The 16976-nt window shown below is 45.2% G+C and overlaps 1 protein-coding gene across 1 annotated transcript in view; it reads left to right on the forward strand.

The window, feature by feature from the left end:
- Positions 1 to 16976, forward strand: part of LOC111954347 (prospero homeobox protein 1) — a 47135-nt gene that overhangs the window by 5886 nt on the left and 24273 nt on the right. Inside the window, exons 2-3 of the mRNA XM_023974011.2 lie at positions 745 to 2769; positions 10273 to 10380. Coding sequence (XP_023829779.1) covers positions 811 to 2769; positions 10273 to 10380 — 2067 coding nt within the window. The 5' untranslated portion in view covers positions 745 to 810. The remainder of the gene's footprint in view (positions 1 to 744; positions 2770 to 10272; positions 10381 to 16976) is intronic.

Consider the following 16976-nt stretch of genomic DNA (forward strand, 5'->3'; position numbering starts at 1 on the left):
AGAGATTGTAATTAAGTCCGAAATAGTTCCACTGTGTTTACTGTGCCTTTGTGGTATTCTTAATCCAATCTCAGCCTTTCTCTTTAGTCTTCTGACTTAATGGTTTTCTGTGCCGGCTTGAAGCGCACAAACATGGAAATGAGAAAAAGTGCTAAAGTAATTATCATAATTTTATGCAGCTTTGTGTTGCGTGGGAACTGGTTCAGTGTTGCACAGGCAGGCCGTGTGGAACAGGGGACAGACAGAGGAAAATGTAGGGTGCGTCTGAAATGGCACCCTATACCACGGTTTCAGAAGCAGGACAAAACACCCTATTTTTGTCTGATGACTTGACACAAGGGCATGTACATGATAGGCCTATCTGGTTCATATGATTATGATGTTCATAATGCTTCTTGACAGTGTCACAAAGTGTCTTTTCTTAGTCCAAGTAAAGTGACACAGGATGGTCATAATTCTTCATGCAGTGTCACGAAGTGTATTTTATTTTATTTTAAATATAATGAAAAAAAAACACGACTGTAAAGAATTCATAACAGCAACAAAGGACTTAAGAAATACATTTTCAAATGAAGGAAAACTTCTTGACAGGGGAAAGCACATTAGAATAAATATGGGTTTTTGACACTCTTATGTTGTTGTCATAACCAGCCATAAAATAACACAATATATGTCACAACAGGTGTAAATATATTGGTCATGACAGTGTTATGACCATGTTTCCTTTATGTTTTCATTCTACAGGTGTCATTCAGCAGTGGTCCTAGAGGAGTGGCTTTGTGGGATATGGCCCAATAGCAGCAGACCGTGATGCCGGACCATGACAGCGACTCCTTCCTGAGCAGACAGACCAAGAGAAGACGAGTGGACATCGGGGTGAAGAGGACTGTGGGCAGCAACGCCGCCAACGCAGCAGCAGCAGCCACAACCAGCGCCGACATCGCTCATGCCAAAGCAGCAATCTTCGGTGCTATGAACTCTCTCAACTCCCACCACCATGGCTCCGATGCAGACTCCATGGACTGCTCCATGGTGCAGCCGCACGGCCACGCCGGGGTCGTCACAGCAACCAACAGCGAGTCCAAGTCCAACGTGCTCCGGAAGCTCCTGAAGAGAGCCAACTCGTATGAAGACGCCATGATTCCCTTCCCCGGCGCCACTATCATCTCCCAGCTCCTCAAGAGCAACATGGCCAAGAACGGAAGAGGAGAGAGAGGGGAGAGAGGAGATAGAGAGGATGGGGGGTTCCCCAGGTCGGGCCTCTCCAGTGGGGGTTCCGAAGCCCCCCAGGAGGACGCCTGCAGTAATTCGTCACAGGACAGCCCCCAGGAGTGCCTGTCCCCCTTTGGCCATCCCCCGGCTCTGGGCACCTTCGACCTAGAGCGCCTCAACGACGAGCACCTCCGGGCCAAGCGTGCCCGCGTGGAGAACATCATCCGGGGCATGAGCCACTCACCTGGCGTGGTGGTGCCCACACGCCACCTCGGAGAGCGGGACCACGAACTGGAACAATGTGGACGGGAGAGAGAGCGAGAGATGGACGGTGACAGGGACAGAGAAATGGAGATGGACTGCCCCCCACAGCCGCCCAGCCCCAGGGGAGAGGTGTGCAGCCGGGAGAACAAAAGGAAGCAGCGCCTGCCCCAGCAGCAGCAGCAGAGCTTCACCCAGCTGGTGTGCCAGCGTAAAGAGCAGAAGCATGAGGAGCGCAGGCAACTGAAGCTGCAGCTGGAGGACATGCAGAAGCAGCTGCGCCAGCTGCAGGAGAAGTTCTTCCAGATCTACGACTCCACCGACGACTCAGAGCATGACCTGGCCCATGACCTAGGCGACATGTCTGAGGACAGTGCTGGGAGGTCTGATGCTGGGGGAGATGACCGGACAGACCGTTCCGACAATGAGATGTCAGACCTGGATCCGGGACACTTCCTGGACCGAGCAAGGGCGCTGCTCCAGGAGCAGGCCCTGCTGGCTGAGGGGGACAAGCTCAGGAGAGAGGGGCTGGTCTGGGGGAAAGGTCCTTGTCAGGGCCCCTCCTCCATGCACCATGCAGAGGGCAAGCTGCTGGCTGAGACATTGAAACAGGAGCTCAACTCGGCAATGAACCAGGTGGTGGACACAGTGGTCAAGGTGTTTGCCAAGCCCCCTCGCCCCACACCACCCCAAGTCTTCCCTCCCCTCCCCATGCCCCCAGAGAGGTTTGGTGTCAACGTCAAGGGCCCAAACTTCCACACAGCCAACCAGCGCCTGCAGTGCTTTGGCGACGTCATCATTCCCAATCCGCTGGACTCGTTCGGCAGCATACCTGTGCCCGGCGCCAACGACCAGACGGAGGCACTGCCCCTGGTGGTGAGGAAGACGCAGACGGAGCACCATCACCAATCCTCAGCCATGGGCGCCCACGGGGGCCATCACCACCCCTCCCTGCACCCCTCCTCCCTCTCTACCTCCATGGGCTTCAGCCCCCCTTCTTTCCGCCACCCCTTTCCCCTTCCTCTCATGGGTTACCCCTTCCAGAGCCCTCTGGGCCCACCCTCCGGGGGTTACCCAGGGAAGGACCGTTCCTCCCCAGACTCCATGGACCTGTCCAGGCAGACCACCAGCCTGCGGACCAAAATGTCATCAGGGCATCACGTGGGGCACCACCACCGGTCTTTCTCTCCGACCAACCCTGGGAGCACTGCAGAGGGGCTCTCCCTGTCCCTCATCAAGTCAGAGTGTGGAGACATGAGCGACATGAATGACATCTCACCATACTCAGGCAGCACCGTATCCTTCACCACACAGAGAGAGGGAGGGAGGTGGGGAGGGAGGGAGAGAGAGTTAGAGATGCCATAGAAGGGCTGGTTGTTCATCTTAGATAGTTTAATATATTGTTATAATGACTATTGCATATTATCGCTAAATCAGCACATTTATTTTATTTTCGGTTCTCTCTAAAACATCCCTCTTTTTTTATTTGATCATATACGTTTTGCTCTACTAAATGGTTGAAAGTGCTCTAGTTACTCTACCATTGGTCAGATAATGTCTCCACGACATTTATAGCCCCGATTCCCATTTGAAACATGACTGAAAGAGACAAAAGCTATAGAAAGCTGAAGTTGAGCACAATGTCTCTCTGTAGTGATAGTTTAACCCCTGTGTACCCCAATCGTGGGCTGCAGATAAAGAGGTAAGGTACCTATGGGAGGATCACAGTCAACCAACTGGGACTGGGCCTAATAGCCTCAACTGATCCGTTCAGTTTGCCCCGTTCTCCTATATAGGCTACCTCCCTATCCCTCTACCGTTCAGACCTGTCTTTGCAAAGACCTTTCGCTCATGAAGCCTCCGTAGCAGTTATTTTGCGTGATCACTGTCACTGAAAATGTTATATCAATGACGCACACATGACACACATGTACAGTGTACACTGAGTGTACAAAACATTAAGAACACCTTCCTAATATTGAGTTGCAAGCCCCCCTTTTGCTCTCAGAACCGCCTCAATTTGTCAGGCATGGACTCTGACAAGTTGTTGAAAGTGTGCCACAGGGATGCTGGCCCATGTTGACTCCAATGCTTCTGATGGCACACACACACAATCCATGTCTCCATTGTCTCAAGGCTTAAAATACCTACCTTTGTCTCCTCCCCTTAATCTACACTGATTGAAGTGGATTTAACAAGTGACATCGATAAGTTATCATTGCTTTCACCTGGATTCACCTGGTCAGTCTATGTCATGGAAAGAGCAGGTGCCCTTAATGCTTTGAACATTCAGTGTATCTATGGTCTAACAGGCTCGGACATGTTTTGGCTGAGAATTGACAGAGAGCATGTTTTTTTTTATAACTTGTCTGTGTCTAAAAGTTAGACATTGATGAAAGCATCTAACACGGATGCTACTGTATGGCTACTGTATGTTAGTGCTGATCTATGTCTGTGTTGTGATCACCTCAGGGCTCGGCCTTTGTGTGTGTGTGTGTGTGTGTGTGTGTGTGTGACTGTGTGGTGTGTGTGTGTGTGGTGTGTGTGTGTGTGTGTGTGTGTGTGTGTGTGTGTGTGTGTGTGTGTGTGCGTGTGCGTGCGTGCGTGCGTGCGTCGTGTGGGAGATCGGGTTTGCCTGAGGACAGAAAGATGTTTATTTATGGCCACCTGTGTTTTCCCGTGTCTTATCATCCCCATTGTAAAAACAAACAGTCAGTCGTTTCTTTTCAATTTTTTTCTCGTTTCATAAATATCTGTCAACAGCCCGGGGAGCCTTCAGCTGTTGCTTGGCACCCAAATACTTAAAACATTTCTTTGAAATGGATGTTAACAGGTGTACGCAGCGAGCTGTTTTTCTTTCATAACAGTGACTTAATTTGTCACTGTTATGAGGAGGAGCACTTTGTCGCTGTTATGCTCCTCCCAAAAGAGGAGGAGCACTTCCCAGAGATCCATAATCCTCTGCTACACTGTTTCTCCCGATGGAATGATAGAGAGAAGAGAGAGAGAGAGAGAGAGAGAGAGAGAGAGAGAGAGAGAGAGAGAGAGAAGAGAGAGAGAGAGAGAGAGAGACGAGAGAGAAGAGAGAGAGAGAGAGAGAGAGAGAGAGAGAGAGAGAGAGAGAGAGAGAGAAAAACAATTAAAACAATAACTAAAATTGAAGTCGGAAGTTTATATACACTTAGGGTGTAATCATTAAAACTCGGTTTTCAACCACTCCCCACATTTCTTGTTAACAAACTATAGTTTTGGCAACAATTGTTTACAGACAGATTATTTCACTTATAATTCACTGTATCACAATTCCAGTGGGTCAGCAGTTCACATTCACTAGTTGACTGTGCCTTTAAACAGCTTGGAAAATTCCAGAAAATGATGTCATGGCTTTAGAAGCTTCTGATAGGCTAATTGACATAATTTGAGTCAATTGGAGGTGTACCTGTGGATGTATTTCAAGACATACCTTCAAAGTCAGTGCCTCTTTGCTTGACATCATGGGGAAATCAAAAGAAATCAACCAAGACCTCAGAAACAAATTTGTAGACCTCCACAAGTCTGGTTCATCTTTGGGAGAAATGTCCAAACATCTGAAGGTACCACATTCATCTGTACAAACAATAGTACGCAAGTATAAACACCATGGGACCACGCAGCTGTCATACCGCTCAGGAAAGAGATTAACTTACTTTGGTGCGAAAAGTGCAAATCAATCCCAGAACAACAGTAAAGGACCTTGTGAAGATGCTGGAGGAAACAGGTACAAAAGTATCTATATCCACAGTAAAATGATTCCTATATCGACATAACCTGAAAGGCCGCTCAGCAAGGAAGAAGCCACTGCTCCAAAACCTCCATAAAAAAGCTAGACTACGGTTTACAACTGCACATGGGGACAAAGATCGTACTTTTTGGAGAAATGTCCTCTGGTCTGATGAAACAAAAGTAGAACTGTTTGGCCATAATGACCATTGTTATGTTTGGAGGAAAAAGGGGGAGGCTTGCAAGCCGAAGAACACCATCCCAACCATGAAGCACGGGGGTGGCACCATCATGTTGTGGGGGTGCTTTGCTGCAGTTGCGGCTGGTGCACTTCGCAAAATAGTTGACATCATGAGGCAGGAAAATTATGTGGATATATTGAAGCAACATCTCAAGACATCAGTCAGGAAGTTAAGGCTTGGTGGCAAATGGGTCTTCCAAATGGACAATAACCCCAAGCATACTTCCAAAGTTGTGACAATATGGCTTAAGGACAACAAAGTCAAGGTATTGGAGTGGCCATCACAAAGCCCTGACCTTAATCCTATAGAAAATGTGTGGTCAGAACTTAAAAATCTTGTGCGAGCAAGGACGCCTACAAACCTGACTCAGCTCTGTCAGGAGGAATGGGCCAAATTCACCCAACTTATTGTGGGAAGCTTGTGGAAGGCTACCCTAAACGTTTGACCCAAGTTAAACCATTTTAAAGGCAATGCTACCAAATACTAATTGAGTGTATGTAAACTTCTGACCCACTGGGAATGTGATGAAAGAAATAAAAGCTGAAATAAATCATTCTCTCTTCTATTATTCTGACATTTCACATTCTTAAAATGAAGTGGTGATCCTAACTGACCTAAGACAGGGAATTTTACTAGGATTAAATGTCAGGAATTGTGTAAAACTGAGTTTAAATGTATTTGGCTAAGGTGTACGTAAACTTCCGACTTCAACTGTACATATGCCAGATGCTTTTATCTCTAATGTGGCATATAATTTTGGGGCATTAACAGATGTGCTCCCTTTAATGGGAAGATTAGTTAGAACAACACGGCCATGTGTTACAGGTTTAAAAAATTTCCGCCACATGTTAATTTCACGTCTACAATAACTTAAGACGCAACAGATTGTCAGACATTTGTGTTGAAGTTCATCGGCGTTGTGGAGCGTCGCGCAGCAGATGGCTTCCATCAGTTTCCTCATTGTATATTGGCCTTACACCTGAAATGAGGAAGTGGAGCAGCTATTTCTCTCTTGACTTTGAGGTTTTGGGGTAGAGCTGTGGAGAATGATGATGTCTTGTCAGATGTGCTCAGATAACACTACCCTCGCTGGTACAAAGGCACCAACATGGCTAAATAATAGCCGTGTGTCACCCCAAGTCCAATCACTATTAAATTTGCAAGCTGTGAGAGATATTAATGAATCAAGATTCACTGTTGCTTGATAGTGAAGCATAGGGAGAGGATCCTGTGTTTGTAGATTTTTGCAACTTAAAAATATTGAATTTATTTATATATAAATGTAATCTATGTAATGATGTGATTGTCATTAGTTTTGAATTCATTTTGATTTAGAAGCGAGAGCGTAGTAGTCTTATTGGGAAAGACCAGTTTCATGGGACTAACATGATTGTGTCTTTACAGCAGCAAGTCATCTTGCCAGACTTGAAGAGAACAACCCTCTCCCACTCTGCCCATGCCTCTTTCTCTTTTATCTTGCTTCACTCTCTCTCAATTCAATTTTAAATTTAAAGGGCCTTATTGGCATTGGAAACATATGTTTACATTGCCAAAGCAAGTGAAATAGATAATAAACCAAAGTGAAATAAACAATAAAACATTTACATTAAACATTACACTTAAACAAAAGTTCCAAAAGAATAAAGACATTTCAAATCTCTCCCTCGCTCCCTCGCTCGCTCTGAGAGGCCATGGTATCCCTCGCTCTTGGAGCAGATGGTGTGGTGTGGAGAGTGGAGTGCTGCTCTTTTGGCCACGCCTGTTGGAATATGGTTAGCCTGCCAGGGTTCTCCCCATAGGCCCTCCCTCCCTCGCTATTTTTGGACATAAAAGACTGTAAAAACACCAACAAATAAGCTCAAAGTAATTTTATTTTGGAAATCTGTGATTTGAAATGATTATGTTTTAGACAACTAATATATCTGTTTGGGCTACTTGCTGTCAATTTGCAGTCTACAAAGAATTTCAAATTATGTTCTGGCCCGCTGTCCAATCCGCTTAAGAAAAATTCAGCCCGAGGCTGAATCTAGTTGATGATCCCTGCTTTAGGGCCTAACTGTATGCATGCCAAATACACACCAATCACCAAATGCTTTTGGGAACTTGGGCAGAAAAAGTTAACGTCGATCCAATGAGGCAAAAGGGACGATGTCAAAGTTGAATCCAAGAAGAGAAAAGCTGTGAAATGGAGAGTTGAAAATAGAGAGAAGGGAGGGCCAGAACAGTAATGTTTGGGGAAGATTTTGTGAAGTGGTAAAAGAGGACGAAACAGTGCCGGCTATGTGTGAGGTGCTATTTGAGAGTCACAAGACAGGGACTTCAAATATGACACGTCAAGGGAACTGTAGGCGTAATAGGCTTACTGTACAGATGGGTTACATTTAACAGCCTAACTGAAATCTGGACACTTACTGTATAATATTAACCCCTGCAAGGTTTAAGCATTTCTTGCAGTAAAATTATACACTAAATGTATATGTTGACATGAGAACAGGAGTGGATAAATATGATTTCTTTCTTTCGGCATCTTGAGAGAAAGAATGTGCAGTTAGGGACCGTCTGTAAAGGTGCTATATTTATCAGCGTCATAGAAGCTGATAGTTTTTCAACCGCATAAGGTTGAAAAAGCCAAACTTAAGCCAATCTTATTAGAAACATGTTGGGTTGTTTTCACTGCTTTAAATTTTGTTAAAAGCGGTCAAACTGAAAGGCTGCACGAAAAATACATTAAAAACATGTTTTGTATTTTCTCACCGGCCCCTAAACATCTGCTGCGTGAGAGAAGCAGAGATGAAAGAGAAAAATGTACATATGTCAACTAGATTGAAGCGTTCATCGATTTCATCCAGCAAGGGTTTATTTCGTCTTCTAAGGCAGTTATGACAGAAGAGAAGCTGTATGTATCTAGTAAGACAAGTTGACTTACAAATACCCAACCTAAAATGTCAGAAATTATAAGCAGAAACATATATAAATTAGGCAAAAAAAATAATCCTGCACCTCCTGTCATAAAATCGTTCCACCGTCTGACTGTACAGCGCATTTTCTATCAGCCTATTTGCGGGTTAGGGTAGGGTGCAGGCCTCAGATTTTCACTTTATCACATACAGTTTATTAGGTATGCCCATCTAGTACCGTGTCGGACCCCCCTTTGCCTCCAGAACAGCCTCAATTCTTTGGGCATTCTACGAGGAGTCGGAAACGTTCCACAGGAATGTTGGTCCATGCAGAAAGGGATGTCATCACGCAGTTTCTGTAGATTGGTTGGCGGTACACTCATGCTGCGAACAGCCTGTTCTATCTCATCCCAAAGATGCTCTATTGGGTTAAGGTCTGGTGACTGTGCAGGCCACTCAAGTAAACTGAACTCGCTCTCATGTTCCAGGTGATGTATATGTACCTAAAAAACTGGCCAGGTGAGTGAGTAGGGCGGTTACGGATGGGTTATTACCAATTGCGGACGGGTGCGGGTGAACAAACAGCTGACCCGCGCATCAAAACAGCTGATGCCTTCCTTGACTGACTGTCATGACACCCCATTATTGAGTGTAGAAACATTATACAATTAAAAGTTGCAACCGTAGCTATATAAACATGCAATCCAGAAGGAAAAGGTATGACATTGTCCTACTTACAGACTTACAGAGTAGCCCTTTATTTGTCGGTTCAAGGTATAATAGTTACTAGAGATTGCTTTCCGCTCAACGAGAGAGCGGGTTTACCCTCATCTCTTTTCATTGTCTTAGCCCCAGATAGATATTAGCTGAATTATACAGCCATTAATTCACCATGGAAATGGTTTGGGCCCGTCCGCAACACAGATGTGTTCCAGGGATGCAGCGCCCATCGCTGGATGGATTCACTGCCTTGGAGCCCCTCTTCCTCCTCCCAATGTTTGGCAGCACTAGGAAGGCTGGAGGCTGAGGGACGAGCAGGGGGTGTAAATGAGGTTGAAACAACTCTATCGTTCAATGTGCCCCCCCATCCACCCCCTGCTTCCCCCTGAGACTTCCCTTGGAAAACCTTAGTCTCTAAAATCTATGAGGTGTGTATTTTAAATGAATAAGGTCTACAGCTCTGTTATAGAGAGACAAGGCACTTAAAGACTTCGTCAGGGTTGTCCCTTTAAAACCTTGTTTTTACATTAATATGAAGCCAACGTCACGTTAGTAGATCCTGTCTTCGCCAAGCCATTAGGCTCCTCTCTCATAACCAGTGTTAACTGCTTTCTTTGTCTGTGATATGCAAATTTCATTTTTTTCCCCTTCCTTTTTTGGGGTGGAGGGGGGGAAGAGGGAAAGGCCTTTGCTTACTTTGACTGTGAAATTAGCTCCTTATGTAAAGGCACCAGCTGTGGCGCTGGCCAACGTTTTATTTACCGTGACACGCTCACACCTGATTAAGAGTGGATGCTAATCGCAAGCAAATGGTTTGGCCCTGGTTCACTCACTACTCTCTAACAACTAACAACTGATTCAAGATCAGCCCTACCCTTCTCCAGTGCGATCGCTATCCTAAAATAATGAATGTGAAATGCATAATATTGGCTTGGCCTATATCTATTATAGTCTTCGAGGAAAACAATTAACTAACTAATTATTGTACATTAATTAAGTACATGTTAATTACATGTTATTTATATTAAAAACACATCAACTGAAATAGCAGTGGTTGTAGGTCAAGTTACCCTACCGTAACTATATGACTACACATTGAGAAGCATTGCAAGGTTAGCCATTTTAATTATAATTTTCCATCCCCCAAAAATATATATTTCCTTGACGGCAGACATGTTCAGATTCAGGAGGGTCTTTCCCCCAACCACCTGAAGAAGGCCAAGCTCATGTTCTTCTACGCCCGTTACCCCAGTTCCAACATGCTCAAGATTTTCTTCTCCGACGTCAAGGTGAGCCACACCCCGGGACCCCGGGACCCCAACCTTTTACCTCTCACCTTTCCACCTCTATCATCATGAAAATTAGTAGGATGACGTAGGCCCTAGACGAATGTAGCTCCTTGAAGTAGAAGTTGCCCTTGGGCACTGATCTAAAATCAGATTATCCTCCCAAAATCCTAAACTGAATTATTTACCCAGTGGTTATGGTAAGGATTTGGTGAGTGTAAGCTGATCCTAGATCTGTGCCTAAGGGAAAGTGCTACATGAAGCTCATGAAAACATACTCTGGGCTGGCACTCCTCTCCATAGTTATGTGTTCAACACCGTCTGTGTGCCTGTCCTTTGTCTTCCCAGCGGAAGTGACTGTCCTTGCCCCCAGTGACAAGTGTAAGGACAGATCACCATGCCTGGACTTTTCTTCCTTTTTTTTGCTCTGTGTTTTTCTATGCCTGTGCTGTCACCTCAGACTGCAGTTAAAAGTTGAGTGAAGCAATTACTCTTCTCACTTCTCCCGAGATGTTCTTCCGGCATAGTGCTGTACTAATGTGAAGTGCCTGTTGTGTGTCTTGCTGCATTGCTTCTGTACGAGGATCTTTTCCCTACTAAGTCATGGCTTTATACAAAAGAGAGAGGATGAGGAAGGTGCAATAGGTAATATTTAGAAGGGAGAGGGCCGGGGGAGCATGGACGTTACAGCATGGCAAAGGAATTGAGAGGGAGCGATGAAGGAGGGGTAGACATGGGGTAGATGATGGGATAGCGTGCAGAAAAGGGGTTTTCTGAGCGGTAGGGACGAGGGAGGGATAGACATTGGGGAGAGGACAGAATAGCGTGCAGAGAAAGAAGAGGGGTTATCTGAGCTGGTGTAAGGGTGGGAAAGGAGAAGGAGGGAGTGAGTGAGGGAAATGGTAAGGATGAGCATGAGGTATGTGGGGACAAGGCCAGGGAGTGATCAGGCATAGCACAAGTTGGCTTGTGAACAACGCAACAAGGCTACACAATAGCTGTGCTGGTGTCTTATATGCGGCAAAGTTTTGTTGTTGTTGTTTTTGTGGAGTCCCTCCCATAAGGAGGGTAAAAACTGTGACCGAGCCAGGCCATCTTATTCAAATCAGCAGATAAAGTCCCTTTTTTTTTCCAGCTGCCCCCTCTGTCGCCATAGTGACAAACTACTAACTACAACCCCCAGGTCACGTGACAATCTCTCAACACACTCCCTCGTCGAGTTTTAGGAGGGGTGATGATGTGTGTTTGGTGTGTTTGTGATGAGGGGTGGAGGGGCACTCTCACTGGCAAGGCGGGCATAGGCCACTTTCACTCCGTGAGATTAGATGATAGATAATATTATCTCTGCCACAGTATATTTTATGACTGGATAATAATCTTACCTACTCCGACTAATTACTTTTGAAGAACGTATCTCAGTAATACTTTATTTCAATAGTAACATTTCAACAAACTATCTACTAACCCTAGCCCTAACCCTTACCCGAACCCTAACCTTAACCCTTACCCTAAACCTTTTCCATGACCTTAGCAAGCATTTGCTTGTCAACAGATTGTTGATAGTATGAACATCTGTAGAGCATCTACAAATGGACTCTCTGGACTATCCAAATAAAGCGTGACCAGTATCTCAAATTGAATGGCATTACCATACACTTAAACAACAAGGTCAAATAGTTAAGGGTATTACGATTGTAGTTTCTTTGTCTTGGCTAACAGTGGAGGACAATGGAGGAGGCAGAGCTAAGCTAGTGTCCGTTATATGGGAATGGGAGCTGCCAGTTCATATACAGTCAATGAACTAAGCAGACCAGACCCAGCTTGAATCGGATTGGTGCCTATGGGAGAGCCACCCCTTAACGAGACCGGAACTGTAACAATTATTTTCAATGGTGAACGGCATGAGTGGGACACCTTCATTCATCCACCATCTTTGGAGACGCTAGTGAGTAACTAATTAGGCATGGCTAGCTGATGCAAGGCAAGGAGAGTGGCATTCTTAGACAAATGTGCTCTAAGATCTAATAATATCTTGACTAATAAGGTACAAGTCCCCAGTTGTTTTGAACGTGGCATTATTCTTAGACTTTTTAAACATTTTACCTTGATGACCTTAGCCTACGGTATAGGCTTTTTTTTTATAGCAGAACCCTGCTTAACTGACAGGTTAAAGTCTGCTTGAAAGAGCCCGCTAACCTAGCTAAGCTGCTTACGTTAGCCAGCAAGCTAAAGAAGTTTGTCCCAGTTGAGTTTTCCAATGGAGCCCTCTTTGTCTGGAGGGGTAAATGAACAGTTCCAGTGCTGTAGGCTGTATCTACTACGCTTTGTTTCGGGACAAACTGGATCCCTCAGAGTTCCAATGCGGCAATTGTTTGCTTGCTGAGGATTATAGGCTTGAGGTGGCTTCCTTGATCACACAGGTAGCCAGCCTACGAAGAAAAATGGGGTGGAATGTTTACCTTTTCTACGCCAGTGGCTGGACTGCATTCGCGCATGCTGGATGCATCTCCGTCTTGTCGTTTGTCATTATCCGACTGGCCGGTGTTGCCCGGAGGCTGGTGTTGCCAGGGGAGATATCTCCTGCCTCTCCTCTCCCATCTTATAGCGGAGTAGAAGGAGCACTGCAAGAGGAGCATTGCAATCAATGATGGTCGCATTTCACGAGCTGTAGAAGCTGAAGACAGTGGCCTGCCACAAAGCAGCCTACACTCCCAACAAGAGGCCTGGTCCCGATACAAACAACGAATAGTTTCGCCACGCTGGAGCCAGCACCTTCATCGCTGGGGGTACCTGTGTGGGCAGCCGTCGTGCCTACTCATACTCCTTCCCCTACGATTTCAAAGTCGACGTCGGCAACCTTCCATCCCTGCTCTAGATCGAGGCCTGCACGATCCTGTGAAGTGTTACCAACCCTTAGGAAAGTTATGGAAAATATGGTGTTTGACCAGATACAATGCTATTTTACAGTAAATAAATTGACAACAGACTTTCAGCACGCCTATAGGGAAGGACATTCAACAAGCACAGCATTTACACAAATTACTGATGATTGGCTGAGAGAAATGGATGATAAAAAGATTGTGGGGGCTGTTTTGTTAGACTTCATTGTGGCTTTTGTCATTATCGATCGTAGTCTGCTTCTGGAAAAAACATATGTGTAATGGCTTTACACCTTCTGCTATATTGAGGATAAAGTGTTACCTGTCTAACAGAACACAGAAGGTGTTCTTTAATGGAGACTCTCCAAAATAATCCAGGTAGAATCAGGAATTCCCCAGGGCAGCTGTCTAGGCCCCTTACTTTTTAAAATTCTACTAACGACATGCCACTGGCTTTGAGTAAAGGCTGTATGTCTATGTATACAGATGAATCAACACTATACACGTCAGCTACTACAGCAACTGAAATGACTGTAACACTTAACAAAGAGCTGCAGTTAGTTTCAGAATGGGTGGCAAGGAATAAGTTTGTCCTAAATATTAAAAAAACTAAAAGCATTGTATTTGGGACAAATCATTCACTAAACCCTAAACCTCAACTAAATATTGTAATGAATAATGTGGAAATTGAGCAAGTTGAGGTGACTAAACTGCTTGGAGTAACCCTGGGTTGTAAAATGTCATGGTCAAAACATATTGATGCAACAGTAGCTAAGATGGGGAGAAGTCTGTCCATGATAAAGCGCTGCTCTGCCTTCTTAACAGCACTATCAACAAGGCAGGTCCTACAGGCTCTAGTTTTGTCGCACTTGGACTACTGTTCAGTCGGGTGTTCAGGTGCCACAAAGAGGGACTTAGGAAAATTGCAATTGGCTCAGAACAGGGCAGCACAGGTGGCCCTTGGATGTACACAGAGAGCAAACATTAATAATATGCATCACTACTTGTATTTGTGAGAGGTATTGACATGTTGAAAGCACCGAGCTGTTTGTTAAACGACTAGCACACAGCTCAGACACTCATGCATACCCCACAAGACATACCACCAGAGGCGTTGGCAGCAGCCAATGGAGATCCATAGTAAATACAAATACTAAATTGAATGAACTTGGGAAGTGGGTTGGCCCGACAATGGCGTGGTGCTGCGCTGTCTTGGCGCTTGTTTACTAGGGATGGTGGAAGAACGTTCTGACCTGATAGGTAAATGTTGTGACAGTTGAAACATAATGTGATTGTTGTTTTCGCTGCAACAGTTTAGCATTACGCTATCCTTACACTACTACCCATGATTGATTAACTTGTGTGTTTTGACATGGTTCAGTTAGCCATCAGTATTGATCGCCAATTACCAGCTTCTCTGTTTTGACAAATGCCCAGACAGGTCATACATAGGTTATTGTTATGGTGTGATGGATGAACAATAGGCTAAACACAATCTTAGCATTATGTCTGGTTTCCATACTTCCGACGTTACTTGAGAAAATATGAAGTTGATGTGATGTCAAAGACAATAAATGTCAGTGTTGTTTTAAAATGTCGGGGTCATAAATTAACTCTGAATACACAAACAAGGATGTCCCAAACTGATGCTGCTGTGAAAATCTTTCTCTCTTTCTCTCTCTTTCTCTTTCTTTTCATGAAAGCTCTTGTTTTGGACACTCTCACTGCCCCCACAACCCTCTTTCCCTCTCTCGTTTTTTCTCTCTCTCTCGCTCTTTCTCTTTCACTTCATCTCTTTATCTCTCCTTCTGTCAGGCCTTTGTGTGTATTTGGCACACTGGCCTCAGTATTTGTACAAGTCGTGCTGTGGAGTGGATGAGGTCAGGAGGTTTTTCCTTTTACATGTCATTCCTTGTCTTTTCTTTTTTCGCTGATGGTGTGGCATCCTCCCCCCGCGCTACGAAAAGCCAGGCGCTAGATTTCAGGGCTGGTTTGTGTAGAGTCAGCCAATAGACAACGAGAGATTATCTCCCACAATTCACCCCTGCAAAAACAGGAAGCGGTAGAAAGCCCTGATGACTGTGGATGGGCTTTAGTCAGAGAGGGACGGGCCTCTTCTCTTTCTGCTCCTCTTGTTGTTTTTCAAATAGCTTGTTGGTCTGAGGTCATGTGTATGGATTCTTCCTCCTCTCCATTGTTTGGCAGGCAGGGAGCTAGATGGACGCAGAGCAGAGTGTACCTGTTTGTCTGTCCAGAGCAGAGCTGCCGGGTGACTTTGACTTTACTGTCAATGTCATCACAATGTGCAGGAGACACCTTGTTGGTGTGTCTTTCTCCTTTGAGGTCTTGCAGTCTGCTGTATTTGTGATGTCATGCTACAACGATCACTGATAATACAGAATGGGGATTTAACATGACCTAAGTTTACTCAGCAGCTCTCTAAAATATTATTGGATAAGATTATGACATGTACAATACATGACCAACAATATGTGGACATCTGCTCGTCGAAAATCTCATCCCAAAATCATGGGTATTAATATGGAGTTGGTCCCCCTTTTGCTGTCCCAACAGCCTCCACTCTTCTAGGAAGGCTTTTCACGAGATGTTGGAACACTGCTGCAGGGACTTGCTTTCATTCAGCCACAACAGCATTAGTGAGGTTGGGCACTGATGTTGGGCGATTAGGCCTGGCTCGCAGTCGATGTTCCAATTCATCCCAAAGGTGTTCGATGGGGTTGAGGTCAGGGCTCTGTGCAGGCCAGTCAAGTTCTACCACTCTGATCTTGACAAACCGTTTCTGTATGGACCTCGCTTTGTGCATGTTGTCATTGTCGTGCTGAAACAGGAAGCAACCTTTCCCAAACTGTTGCCACAAAGTTGTCAGCACAGAATGGTCTACAATGTCATTGTATGCTGTAGTGTTAAGATTTCACTTCACTGGAACTAAGGAGCCTAGACCGAACCATGAAAAACAGCCCCAGACCATTATTCATTCTCCACCAAACTTTACAGTTGGCACTATACATTGAAACGTCAGGCAGCCTGGTGGTTAGAGCATTGGGCCAGTAACAGAAAGGTTGCTGTATCGAATCCCCGAGCTGACAAGGTAAAAATCTATCGTTCTGCCACTGAACAAGGCAGTTAACCCACTGTTCCCCTGTAGGCTGTCATTGTAAATAAGAATTTGTTCTTAACTGACTTGCCTCGTTAAATGAAGGTTAAATTTAAAATAAATTCTGCTGGCATCCACCAAACCCAGATTTGTCAATCGGACTGCCAGATGGTAAAGCGTGATTCATCACTCCAGAGAACGCGTTTTCACTGCTCCAGAGTCCAATGGCGGCGAGCTTTACACCACTCCAGCAGAGGCTTGGCATTGCACATGATCATCTTAGTCTTGTGTGCGGCTGCTCGACCATGGAAACCCATTTCATTATGCACCCTAATGAACAGTTCTTGTGCTGACTTTGCTTCCAGAGGTCATTTTCAGGACTCGTCGATCCCATTCTGTGAGCTTGTGTGGCCTACCACTTTGCGACTGAACCGTTGTTGCTCCTAGACGTTTCCACTTAACAATAACAGCACTTACAGTTGAGCGGGGCAGCTCTAGCAGGGCAGAAATTTGACAAACTGACATGTTGGAACGATGACATCATATGATGGTGCCACGTTGAAAGTCATTGAGCTCTTCAGTAAGGCTTTTCTACTGCCAATGTT

Source organism: Salvelinus sp. IW2-2015, linkage group LG28 (genome assembly GCF_002910315.2).
Source record: "Salvelinus sp. IW2-2015 linkage group LG28, ASM291031v2, whole genome shotgun sequence".
Taxonomy (NCBI): domain Eukaryota; kingdom Metazoa; phylum Chordata; class Actinopteri; order Salmoniformes; family Salmonidae; genus Salvelinus; species Salvelinus sp. IW2-2015.